General features: G+C 41.3%; 1 protein-coding gene across 3 annotated transcripts in view; it reads right to left on the minus strand.

Moving 5' to 3' along the window:
• The window catches only part of tnksa (tankyrase, TRF1-interacting ankyrin-related ADP-ribose polymerase a), a 101,459-nt gene that overhangs the window by 57,938 nt on the left and 29,675 nt on the right, over positions 1–13,846 (minus strand). For 2 of the 3 annotated variants that reach the window (XM_084934896.1, XM_084934895.1), the window contains 2 exons: positions 5,431–5,467; positions 2,391–2,466 (listed from right to left, as the gene is read on the minus strand). In XM_084934896.1, coding sequence (XP_084791022.1) covers positions 2,391–2,466; positions 5,431–5,467 — 113 coding nt within the window. Of the gene's footprint in view, positions 1–2,390; positions 2,467–5,430; positions 5,468–5,694; positions 5,961–13,846 lie in introns of those variants that run through there. The other variant, XM_084934897.1, reaches the window with a different exon arrangement.

The raw sequence follows: 13,846 nt of genomic DNA on the forward strand, positions 1-13,846 counted from the left end.
TGGTGTTAAGCCATCATGTCCCAAGTCCAGAACATCCCTGATCTTCCTGTTAGTGTTCAAACATTGTCCCCAAAGAAAGATATAAGAGTTAAAATTGTTGCTACAGAGTGAGTTATACATGGGTTGCACTTGGTAATGGTCCTAATGTAAATACAGAACATTATTGGGCGATGGGAAACATCGGTGGCATCTTTTGTCCACTTCAAGTCTTTCTGAGTTGTTGACAAGTCTCTAAATCCCAAATTTGTGCTTTTTCTTTTCTTTTTTTTTGCAAAAGTTTGCAAACTGGGTTTTTCCAACTGTTCTTGTTGAATGCTCTCATAACAAAAAGAATTTTAACTTTTACTTTTTTAATCCTTTTTTTGATCAAAAGTTGCTATTTTTGTTTTATGGGAGGAGATATTGAGCCAGCCCACACACCAGATTCTGACACAAAAACTACAGCAGGTTCTGACTAAGCCACGCAACTTTTATTCGTCGTTATTGCATCCACATTGCTATTTTTGTTTTAGTGTAATCATTACAATAACATTTAAAAAACATTTAAAAGACTGAATGTGCAATCAACTCTCTACAACATTAGCTTCCAAAATTCAATACATTTTTATGACCCGTCAAATGAGACATTTTAAAGGCTTAAACTTTAGATGATTGATAGCATTTTAGACTCAATTTTAGGACCCTAAGGAACTCTGCAATATACCCTCCATATGACCATTATGGGAAAAGTTGTAAACTGTGCTTCCAATTCACTAAGCAGCTTTCAGTATGTTGAGCTTTGCATCTGACAGTACTGGAAATGAGCCCACACTTGGGTGCCTCCTAATTAACCAGGCTTTCCTTTACTCTCCCTTGGACATGTTCGGAGAACTGTTCCAAGATGACCATTAATTTAAATCAAAGCTAATTTCACAAATTTAATTTAATGTCTCTAAAATGTCTTTAAAAGGAGGGACTCTATTCATCCCTTCACATGACTTGCATTTTAGACTCAAGCTACTGTACCTACAGTGTCTTACAAACTAGGCATCTCATCAAGGGCTTGAACTCCACATGACAACGGACAGATTTGCTTGTTGCCTCTACCAACAAGGTTATATGACTGGTTCAGTTTGTCTGTTTGTTAGAATGATTACTGAAGGTTACAAAGAGACCGAAGTGAAAATCTTACCAGAGATGGTGCCTTGGCCAAACAAGTGATTTACTTTTCGAGTCGATCTGGATGTAGATGTGGATTCAGGAATTTTTGAAGACGATTTTTATAATCCAAAACTGGGCATTATACAGAAACTACAAGACAACAACTTGACCATGAAGGTTGTGTGTTGCTTAAGCATGAAGGTTGTGAAGAGATTGCAAAGCTCTGCCAAGGCTGAACAATCTTAGTCACCTTATATTTCTGAGTGAAGGGTACTCAAAAGTTCTGCCAAGGTTTGACCACTTATGGATATTTTATGTGAAAGATTTCTGTCTGGGCATCTCTCACTGGTTTCAAGTTCTCACATATTTCTCCACAGCCAGTCAGAATTATCAATGTTATTATCAAAAAGGCTGCTCAGAGGTCGTGCAAGCATGTTGCTAGCCATTCTGTCAATCACACTACATCTTTACAGGCCTTATGGAGCAGATAAGCTGGGTTTTTAAGCCTATAACTCTTAATAAATCATACCTGCAACTTTAGCTTTACTATTTAATCTTTTATATAAATACCTTCGTGTTAAAGGTTACCCTTAACTGTGTGTCCTTCAAAGCCTCGGCTCATTTTGCACAAAATAATTTGCTTTGAATGAGGAATAGGAAGGGAACTGTGTCATTTTCATTACTATCAATGAACACACCTGAATCCATTCTCCACTCTTCTTACTATTCAAAGCTAATTCATGTACATGCAACTGCAGTAGTGCAGACATTCAAATACAAGTATGCTATTGGGGGGTAACTTCACAATTTGCATATACTTCAATCAGCTGAAAAAGAAGGAAAAAAACCAAAAACTGTACCTTTGTTTGAGAGACCGTAAAAGAGCTATCCCTGAGTGTGACAGTACCGTGCGTCCTGCCATCCTCTGCTATTGTTCAGCACGTGTACTAATTTATTCACGGAAGGTTTTGTGTCTTCATCTATTCATTTTATTGACTGACAGCCGAGAAAGGCTAAGCCTGCTGGTGAGTGCTAGGATTATTTCATAAAGCTAAGGCCCACAGCTGCCAATACCAGCATTTGTTTAACTTTTCTGGGCGAAATAATAAAATAAAACCACTAGTTGGTTGGTTTTGTACCCCTAAAACCCCTCCGAGTTGCTCAGTCACTCAGGAAATGAGTGATGAGCTTATTATTGCTCGACTCTGTGTGGGTGGATACGCTTTTGTGCGTACACGCTTTACTCTTACCTTGCGGCCGTCGCTCGCATGGCAGTTGACGTTGAGCGGCGTAAGCAAGGCCATTAGCTTCTCCTCGTTTCCACTCCTGCAAATGCACACACACATACATAAACACACAAACGTTAGACAGAAAACAATCACTGCCACCACAGAGGATTAGCACCGTTGCTCTGCAGCAGTGTGGAGGAGAGAAAATGAGGGAAAATTAGATAAGAAGCTTGAGATTGAGGCAAAAAGCCTGAGAAATTTGATCTGCAAAAACGTACTGGCAGAGGAAATGTTTGGAGGATGGACCGATGCTGGATGGACTAGTGTTTTCCTGTACAATTGAGTGCAATATGCCATGAAAATCAATTAGAGATGCCTCTTTGGCCACCTAGCTAAAGAGGAATTAAGATTTTGTCTGTACTGCTGATCTGTGTTTCCTAGTTCTTGGACTGACTGGCCTGACATTGGATGACCACCAGGAAGTGATGCCAAGGCAGCAGCCAATCCAACTACCATCCACCCCGACAGCCATAAAAGAAGCTGTCAGTTGGTTTAAAAAAAGGATTACTGTCCCATTCTTCCATGTTCCTCTTTAATTCTTTTATCCCTTCTTTGATTGGACCTCTCCTTCCTTCTCTTTGTGTCTATATTTTTCATACTCTATTTAAAAAAACAAAAACAAAAACAAAACATTCACATCCAGTCCTTCTCGCAGAGTGAAGTTTCCATGTTTCCTCACTCTCGTAGCTGCTTTTCACCCCATTCCAACCACCATTACCTCCCATCTCTTAGTTCTCCCCTCCTCATAGTTATCTCCTCTATTTCCCTCCTGCTCTCTTCTTCTGCAATTTTTCCTGTCCACCTCTAGTTCCAGTATGCAGTGGCTTCCCCTTTTTCTTTCTATTTCTTTTCCAAGGACTGTTAGCAAATACAAGAGAGACTTCCTTTTTGATGCATGATGTGTTGGATATTTGTTTACACTGTGGCCATGAATATTATCTGAAATTAGTCAAAAATTGAAGGAATATCTCACTATTTTCTGAAATATGTTACGCTGCTTTCTTGCCACTATCAGGAAGTTACACCCAGCAGCTGACTGCAAAAATAAAAAAGAATAAGCCAATAAATTTCCCAAACCATTTAAGTTGATTAATGGACCAGCTTCTGACTATGTCTCTTAATGTTTTCAGAAATGCAGTTATTTTACACTCACAGCCTTGACTAAAGCAACAGCCCACCTGCAACTTACATCCAACTTTCATCCTGTTAAAAAGTTTCCAATGCACTTAATCTGTATGTTTAAAGTATGTAAGCTCCACCATTAAAACCTTATAGTAGTACAGTTGTTGCCTATTAGCTACAAGAAGCTAGCAGGGTTACAAACAGTTTATCATTGTGGTCATTTTTGCAGTATGGTGTGTGCCAAAGTAACATCACAGTTGCTGGTTGTTTTGGCAACTAGTACACCTCCTGATTTTTCTAACGTGGCATGCTACATGTAATGCAGCTGATCTGTGGGTATAATTGAGCTATAGATCAGTGAAAATAAGATTTTGGCACAACTGCTGAAAAGGAGAATTTCCTGTTTTGCCTGTAGTGCCAACGAGGTGAGGAGTGACACTTATTGTTTTAGAGAATACTGCAGCGAGTCAATTACACCGAAATCATTAAAGGGATCTGTGACGTCACAGCTGGGCAGATACCAGCTGTGGTTGAGTTCTTACCAATCCCCAAAAATAAGTAACTATTTTTATTTTTTAAATGTTTACTATATTCAGGCATATGAGGTGCTAATTTATCAACTGTGTGTTCTTTGAAAACTGTTCCGTTTCCCTCCAAGTAGCATCACCATCATCATCAGATACCATTTTACAGATCACCACAGAGTTTCTTGTCAGCTGACTGATGGCCTTAAAGGGACAGATTTGCCTCACTGGGCAGACATCTTTCTGCAGCAGCTGCATATTTGCCTTGTCTAATATTTGCTGTCACATACATTAAGAATGTATTGAGCCACTGCACTCCTCAAGAAAGCTATCTGGCCCATAAATGAAAAGGTTAAAAACAAAAGAAGAGAAATTAAAAAAAATTTTTTTCTTTTGCTCACACACGCACACACACCAAGAAAAAATAAAAACATGGAAAATTACATGTGTGATAAGCCAGTCAGTGGCTCAGCTGTGAGAGCGCCACAGTGGGTTCTTAAACACTTAAACAGCCTACTGACCCCATAATACAGTGGTAATGCTATACTGGGCCAGCTGCTGCCTTACGATTGTGTGTGTATGCGTATGTGCATGTGCGCGTGCATCTGTGCATGGCTGGAAGAGCGGGAGACAGGAGGGGGTCTACTGGAGCGATCAGCCACCCACACGCAATCCTAAATGAAAGCTTTTCCACTTCCACATGCCCAGAGATGGAAACAGGCAGACACACACAAGTGCACACACACACACACACACACACACTCACAGCCCACATGCACTGCCTGCAACCATAACATGCCTCCAAAATGCACAAGTGTCACTGGCTCAAAAGTACTGAGCTTTTTATATCTGAAAAACCTGTCTAGTGTGGGAGCTGAGTGTGTGTGCATGGGGAGAGAAAAAAAAGAGGCTCAAGTGATAAACGGTTTGACAAATAGGAAGCAAAGAAAAGAAAAAAATCAGGAGGCAAGTAAACAGAAGAGAAGAGAAGAGAAGAGAAGAGAAGAGAAGAGAAGAGAAGAGAAGAGAAGAGAAGAGAAGAGAAGAGCATGAGTGACAGGAACATGCAGGAAATCAGAAATAAGAGAACTCTGATGGGAAACAACAAACGAGTGTGGAGGATGAAAAAAAACAACAACAACAGAGAAATAAAATAAAGGATATCAGACGTGGAGGGCGAAAGGAGATACATGAAGAGTAGAAATGGGTACGGGAAACCACAGCAGCGAGTCAAGCTGAGAAGAAAGTAAGCAGGGGAACAAGAGATGAGAGGGAGGCTTAAAGAGGCAAGAAAGCAGGAGAGGGAGCATGACAAAAATGAAAACAAAGAAGAGCATGCAGACTCTGGTACTCACCTTGCTGCCTCCAGCAGCTCATCCTTCTTGTATTCACCTAGATGGTTACAGAAGATCATGGTGTCAGACAACTGGCCAGTAACACACATCAACCACACACAGACACACATGATCAAGCGCAGAGAGGAGCCATGTAACGACCCGCACACTGACTATTGGGGGGAAGACACCATCTTTCTTTCTATCCCTCTCCACCCCCCACACCCCCTTCTCCACCTCCTCCTCCTCTTTCTCTCCTCTCTGCTATTCTCACTCAGCGCGCACCCCTCTGGCTCCGGTTGCCGTGACGATGTGTTGCCGGCAGCGACCACAGCACGTTCATTGTTTGGGCGACGAGCGGAGGACCGACACACGCTCTGCCTCTATCCGTCCGTGCGTCTCTCCATCCTTCTCTCCTTTGCCGCGTTTGTCTCCGGTGTCTCGGCCGCTGCTCATATTGCTAACGAGCGTCCCACGTTCTCCATCATTCCTGTTCCTCTCTCAGTCATCCTCTCTCTCTCCTCTTTTTCTATCTCTGTCTTCCTGCCCCCCCCCCCCCCCCCCCCCCCCCCCCCCATAGGCTCAGGAGGCGCAGTTACCATTTAAAAAAAAAAAAAAAAAAAAACCTGAAACAAACAAACCCCTCCCCCTGCTTCCTCACCCTCTTACGCTCCCTCTCGCATAGCCCTGCCTCCCTCATACACTATAGTCAAAACACTCACAACTTCCTCTATGTGTCTTTTCTGCCACTGAAACAGATGTTCTTGGGTGGGGGAGGAACACATCTGTAATACTGCTGGACTGACTTCCATATTAATGCCTGTTTGGCATTACTGGCCCTACTTCGGGGTTTGTGGTTATAGATAACTGGGGACTAAAAATAAAATCACCAATTTTACAGTAATATTAAAATAAAATCATGGATAATAAAAAACCCCTCTATAAAATCTTACCTACACATGAGTAAATACAAAAAACTATTTTTTTCTTTCTTTTTTTAGCACAACAATGGGGAACGTCGATGGTATACCTGCTGCTCGGTGTATGCCCTTTTGTCAGACTTTTTGTGCACCCATTTACTCCGTTGCTGGGTTTTTAAAAAAAAATGGCGGTTTTGAAGGAGTAAAGGAGTCGATCTCATGACTGGCCAACTGATGGCATGCAGTCTGTAGACATCACATTTTTGTACTGACTCAGGTCACTTGGAAGCCCTAGCCAAGCAAGAACTAAAAAAAAAAAAACACCTGGTACCAGGTACTACCTGCTAATGAAAACACCCACAAGAACCAAATTGAGTTGAGCCGAGCTGAACTTATAGGGACCATGCAGGAGCGCTGACCAAGCACGGGGAGCACGGGCTTGGTCAGCGCTCCTGCATGGTTTCGGCTCGTCTTCGGTTATCCCCCATCAACATATTCCATGAGGTCAGCCCAGCTAATTGAAGCCAGGGGCCTAGACTCAGAGAGGAGAGGGTAGTGCCATGCGACAGCTGTCCGTCCCAGCACTTTTTCCACAAACTTCACCTGTCTTTCCAGGGTCAAGCGACAGAGCTGGCGACAAAAGTTTGGTATCCATTCCAAAATGCAGAGAAAAACACTGCACAGTAACTCAAAATTAGCGTTCCACAGGCAGTCTATGCACCAACTGCACAGTGGAGGGTAACACAACAGGAGCAGTTAAGCTAACTTCAAGCCAGCAGACAATGGAGCTAATTAGCAACAGCTAGCTAGCCCAACAGAGCAGAAGTGTTCTTAGTGAGGTAAAAATCATAAGAACTGAGGGATGACTGTGATGACCAGGGTACATATGTGCAGGTGGGGCCCTGTGCATGTCATCACAGGTCATCTGTCTGAAGGTGTGAATAGAGGGGGCATCATATCTCATACTTATGTGTCATAAAGAGTGAATCGACTGAAAGGGAACAGGAAACTGAAGCTAAAACCAAAATAGGCTCACAAAAATTAGGATATTAACATATTAAGCACATACTCTGACAGAGAATGCTTAAGTTACTGTATCATGAGATAAAGTATGCAGCTTGAAAGTTTTTGGGTTCATTTTTTTTCCACTGGCTTGGTTTGGTCTGTTGCTGCAGCATGTTAAAAGGAGTCCACTTTTAATCTTTATTCTATAAAAAGCTTTGGTAGATAAAAAGCAGAAGCTTATTAGCAGTTCAGTTTCATTAGTAAAATGTGGTAAAAAAGAGAAAATGAACATGTTCCACTTGGTTAACTCTAAATATTGGAGAAAGACAGGATTGTAAACAAGAACATCTATAGAAAATTGACATTGCTAAGTAGAGCCTGCCCAGTAAAACACCAAAGTCTTTGTGACTTCTAATGAAAAGTGACATGGGAACTTATTCAAACATGAGACGATATTCACACGAATGTACCCAACAAAGTTCCTCTCTGAGTGAGACTACAGAGAAAGGAAAAGTGTATAAAATTTAAATGGGAAATTAATAAATAATCAAAAGAAGATGGAGAGGTAACTGTGATAGAGATAACCGGAAAAAGGATGAGGAGGATTTGCTGTGTGTACATGGAGCAGACGGAGGGGTGGGGTATAGGCCGAGGAGCAAAGAAGAAAGGTTACAGAGAAGGGAAAAGAGGGAGGAGGGAGGAACAAAGGATTTGCAGATGAAAGAGAGAAGGGATGATTAGGGATCTGGAAACTGACATGCATGGATTTGACACAGTATAATTGGTGTTAGGGGGGCTAAGGCAGAACAGTGAGAGGAAGAAGACGCGGGTGGTGGGGGAGGCAGAGAGGGGCACAGACAGGAAGGACAATAGAAAAATATGAATACAAAGAGACAGGAGACACATGTAGAGAAAGATCGGGAAATCAAATTAGAAGATGTAGTACAGAACAAATTTATGTTCGGAGACAGATTCATTCTTCCATTACACACCTGACAGTCACAATCCCTGAACCCAGGTGCATAATGTTATTCTAATCATAATTTTTATTACTATTATTTATATTATTGAACTTTTAGTTTAACCTCCTGAGACCCGAACTCTTCCATGGCATGCATGTTTAATTTCTCTTTGATATTTCGACATATTGGGACCTGATGAATGTAAAAACAAAGAATTACCAGATTTTGTTTTTACCCGATTTTTGTTTCTAAGAAAAATGAGATCCACATATGAGGATATTTGTTTAAAATTTCGATAGAACAGTGGCAGTATAATGTCCTCGTAAGTGGATGTCAGGCCCTTGTAGAGCAAAATTTTGTATTTTGGTCTGGACAACCCAAAATGTGATGTCCACACATGTGGACGCCAGGTCCTAGGAGGTTAAAGCTGGTTAGTGAAAAACATCACACACAACTTTTGTAATTTTTTTTTTCTTATTAGACTCCATTAGCGGATAGAGTTTTTTCAGTAGGGGACTTGTCTTCTACACACTTGCCGATCTCCTTCACATTCAATCGTCATCTTGCAGATTAAGGTGAAGTACACTGTCCCAAGCAAAAGCAAAAGTACCTGGGGTGATCGAACCTTTCAGACTGTGGTATATGACCTTTGAATTTCTCTGTCTGCTTCCCTCAGATCTGCCCATGTGGATTTGCTTACAAGTCAGCTTAACTTTTAATTTTGGGGCAATGGGTGTACCAGATTTGATTTGATTTTTGAGCATTTTTAATTCTTCATTACTGCTATATTTTCATGGTCAAGATGACCTGCTGAAGTTCAAACCAAGGATCACAATGAGCAAGAAAGACTGACGTGGCATGCTGGTACTAATACTAGGATATACCAGGATTTTCCTGCATCGACCTGAATGGAAAGCAAAGATAACTCAAATAACAACTTGTTACAATCAAGTTATGAAGACCACAACCACTACATCTTACAGCAGCTGAAGATCACATCATGTGCCACTACTGTCGGCTAAAACAGGAAACTGACATTACAAGTTACACAGCTTCACCAAAACTAAACTGCAGCAATATTTGCATGGCTGGGTCAGAATTTGGTGTAAACGCAAAAGCTTGGATCCGTCCTGCATTATAGCAGTTCACGCTGCTACTGGTCTCCTGATGCCTGCTTAAATCATCTCAGGTTGGTTGAACATGACAATGATTCAAATGGCCTCCACAGTCACAAGATCTATGTGGTGAAACAGATCGTCTTCCATATCAAATCTGCAGAAGCTGTGTGACACCACCGTCTCTGAGAAATGTTTCCAGCAGCTTGTTGAAACTAGGCCAAGAAGAATTTAGGCATTTCTGGAGGCAAAAACACTAGCGAGGTGGACCTAATAAAGTGGCATGTGAGTGTATATCCTGTTGTTATTGCAGTTCTCATCCAATAAATTCTCCCCTGCTTTGATATTCCAGTGTTCTCGCTTTTCTAGCTGTTAATTTTGTATTGTTTCCATCCATTACTCCATTATTTCATTGCCTTTGTCTGTGAATACATAAATGCATTTTGCTTTTGCTTTTCTTTTGCTTGTCATATAAATTTGTCACATTTTAAACTTCTTTCAGAGTTCAAAGGGTTATGGCACTTTGAACTTTACTGAGTTAGAATCAAGCTTTTAAGCCTCAAGGCTTTTTGATATTCATGAGTGGGTGTCAGTGGGTGAGGTCACCAGTGACATTAACCTCTCTGTGTTGCAGTGGGTTTTTTTAAGCAAATAATAACAATTTTAAAAAAATCGTAACTGATTCAACTCCCACTATTTTCACCTCTGAGGCTTGCAATTTGCATTAAAACGCTCGGCTCTTTTCACTTAAAAGTCTCAAATAAAAACAACATTTGGAGTTATGACTAGTGGCAGGAAGGGAGTGACTCAGCCTCCTAATTCAATTTAAGCCAAACTGACACCTGAATGCAAACACATTCAGTGTTGTTATGTTTAGCTGACCGTGCTGTCACACACAGTGCAGAAATAAAGCAGCTGAAATGCAGACAAAATGAGATATGCTTTCTCGTTCAACCACAGGATGATTCAAAGATGCTTTGAAAGCTATAGTGATTTAAACTAACTGCGGCTCAGCAGTTTTAATTAGCATCTCTCATACACAGATATCAAGTAAGGACAACAAAAGGTTAGCTGTTAGTTCTGCTCCCTTTTTGCTTCTAGGGTTCAGGCATCACTTCAAAACATGACTAATGACACATACTCCTTTTTGATAGTGGTCAGCTTTTATATCATTCTTCCACTGAAAGAAGTGGGCAAGAAAGTCCACCTATTTTAAACTTGGAAGTCCTCGGGAAGTTTCATGGTTTTAAAATCATTTAAAATAAAATGACATTTTTAAAAAAATGATAGAATAAGAAAGCCATGTTTTGCACTACTTTGGGGTCAGCATGTGAATTTAAGACAATTTGGGAGAGTGACAAATGGTAAGTCCTTTGAACAAGAGGTCAGACTTCCTTTATAAAGGAAGCAGCATTCAGATGGCACTCAAGTGGAGTTTATTCAGATTTCAGAAGCTTGTTCAAGTAAAATGTGGAAAATAGCTTAATTTTAGCACTGTGATAGATAATGGAAAAGAAAACAAACAATTAAAGGGTATTGAGGGCTTTTTTAGAGGGGACAGTGCGTGGCACTTTAAAACGCTTTGGATACAATCCGTACACGAAGCAGGATCTGGCAGAACAAAAGTCAGTGCACCAGAAAATCAATAATTCAAGCTTTGTCCAACGACAGACAGTAAAGCAAATTCGTTACAGATAAGGACTCTGCTGAATAAAGAGCACAACCCGAAAAACACCTGTCCATTAACGCTGCCTGGTAGTGGTCTCAGAGGGACCACTTCACAGAAGTGGTAAACAAGGTCAGATACTTGAGGCATTTTAATTTCTGCCACAGCTAATAAAGGGAAAGATAACCTAGACATTAAAATTTGATGTTAATGAAGTTCATATAAGACCAGAAAAGTATATTACAGTGGCTCAAAACACTCAATCAAATCACTCATCAACAAAACACAAATTTTACTACAAGCAAAGGTACTGGAATGCTTCTCTAATCAATTATAAAGATGCAAACATGTTGAGCGATTGAACATCCCCTTTCTGCGAGGGTAAAATAACATGACTGAGAGGGGAAAAAAACAAAGAGCAGCATAGGACGTGAACAGATGGCTGCTTTTAAAATGGATCGCGTCAGACCACGACTGCTCACTCATGGTAAGTGATAGTGAGTTAGTGGGACAGCAAAATACTTAAAATGTCACATATTAATAGGAGAATAGTCTTTCAGATTACGGCGTGGTGTTTGGATGCTTCGACGTATTTTCGAGTAATAACAGACAGGCAACTATGTGATATAAGAGGAGGATGTGCTTTAGTATGTATGAAAACATCTGAGAGAGAGAGAGAGCGTGTGTGTGTGTGTGTGTGTGGTGGGGGGGGGACAATCCTGCTGACTCCAAACAGAAGAGACAAGGACATGTTAAAGCTCAGGACAGGCTAGCCGCCTCCTGAATGATGATATTATATGTGTGTGTGTGTGTGTGTGTGTGTGTGTGTGTGTGTGTGTGTGTGTGTGTGTGTGTGTGTGTGTGTGTGTGTGTGTGTGTGTGTGTGTGTGTGTCAGACAGTGCCTTGGCAGAGTGCAGTAGACACCAGCGATCACCATTTGAATTCCAATTGTTGTGTGCTTGAAAGCAGGCTCTCTTTTTTTGCATATGCGCATTTGTGTGAATGTCTGTATATGCACTTGTGTGTGTGTGTGTGTGTGTGCGTGCGTGCGTGCCCGCCCGTCCAGGGTCATACAAGTCAATGTCAAACAGTCATAATACTATATATAATGCATATATATATCTTGCCCATCTAGCAAAGACCCTGTATGCTAGGTGTGTATGTGTAAAGTAAAAGGCTGTATGAGCACAGACTATGCTGACTGGACCATGAGTCGCTTCAGCGCCCAGCTGTCTGCTTGTGTGTGTCAGTGTGTTCAAATCAAATATCATTTACTGTAGAAGCAGTTATCTGCTGCCCCACAACAACACAGGATTGAGTGAGGAGCCGAGCGATCCACTTATATCCTTGGCAAGGTCGCACTTGCTGAGGTTGTAAGTGGATCTGTGTATGCTGAGACCAATCAAAAAACAAAAAGAATGAACGGAAATTTATAAGAGTGGTTTTTTTGCCACTTTGCTGGCTGCCTCGGCTTTCTTCATACACACTCGCCTCTTACACTGTGTGATTAATCGCTTCGCGTGGTGCACCAAAGAGAGCTGCTCTGAATTAATTGTGTTTTTTGGCCGCCAACTTCACCATCTTTTATTTCGCTGAGTTTTGTAAAAGTAAAAATCTCGATGTATTAGCTGGTGTACACCTCTATAAACCCGGGCATAATTCATCTTGACAGAAAATCGCCATGCGTCTGCCTGTGACCTTGAGTGTGCAAAGCCAGATCATCTTATATAAACTGTGCTTTTAACCGAGGTTATTCTGGGATTATTGCAATCACTCTGGTGAACAAAGGTGTGTTCATTTTGGTTTTCACATAACTGTTCCTACAACAGCAGGAAATGTTCTGTAGCAGTTTTAAAAACCCACCGATCAGCCACTGAATGAGAGTCCTGGCATTCTCAACTGTTATGTCTGGCAACAAACATCATTGTTAAACAACTAGGGAGACCTCCCAGCAGTCTTTTGTTCATGCCACAGCAGGTCAGAGCTATTCTGTAAGTACAAGGGGGACAGACAAAAGTAGGACATTATTTAAGTGGTTTTAATGTTGTGGGTGATCAGTGTGTGTTTATATTTATTTGGTTAGGTATGTTTTATGATACATAGATAGTAACACGTTAGAAAGAAGACAAAGAAAGCAGCAGACTAAAAATAATCGCAAGTATTAGCAAGTGTGTGCTGCATCGGTTCCATTTGTTCCACAAGTGGTCAATTAAACATTAATGATAGGTCACACCACCCTGCATTGTCTTCATATATATAGAGAGTGTGGTTTGATGCATAATACGTACTGATGTGGCAACTATAACTGCAGAACTGCTCAAAAAATAAAACCATAGAAAAGAACGGCCTACAGAAGAGTCTACGCGATTGTGGCTCAAGAGTTGGGAGTTCGCCTTGTAATCGGAAGGTTGCCGGTTCGAGCCCCGGCTCGGACAGTCTCAGTTGTTGTGTCCTTGGGCAAGACACTTCACCCGTTGCCTACTGGTGGTGGTCAGAGGGCCCGGTGGCGCCAGTGTCCGGCAGCCTCGCCTCTGTCAGTGCGCCCCAGGGTGGCTGTGGCTACAATGTAGCTTGCCATCACCAGTGTGTGAATGTGTGTGTGAATGGGTGGATGACTGGTTGTGTAAAGCGCTTTGGGGTCCTTAGGGACTAGTAAAGCGCTATACAAAATACAGACCATTTACACAAGAAAAATGTACATCAAGTTTATCAAAGGACACTTCAATTCTTAAATCATTTATTAAATAATAACATGTCCTTAATCAGCA

Source organism: Perissodus microlepis, chromosome 7, assembly GCF_051167445.1.
Source record: "Perissodus microlepis isolate ML-2025 ecotype Zambia chromosome 7, ASM5116744v1, whole genome shotgun sequence".
Taxonomy (NCBI): domain Eukaryota; kingdom Metazoa; phylum Chordata; class Actinopteri; order Cichliformes; family Cichlidae; genus Perissodus; species Perissodus microlepis.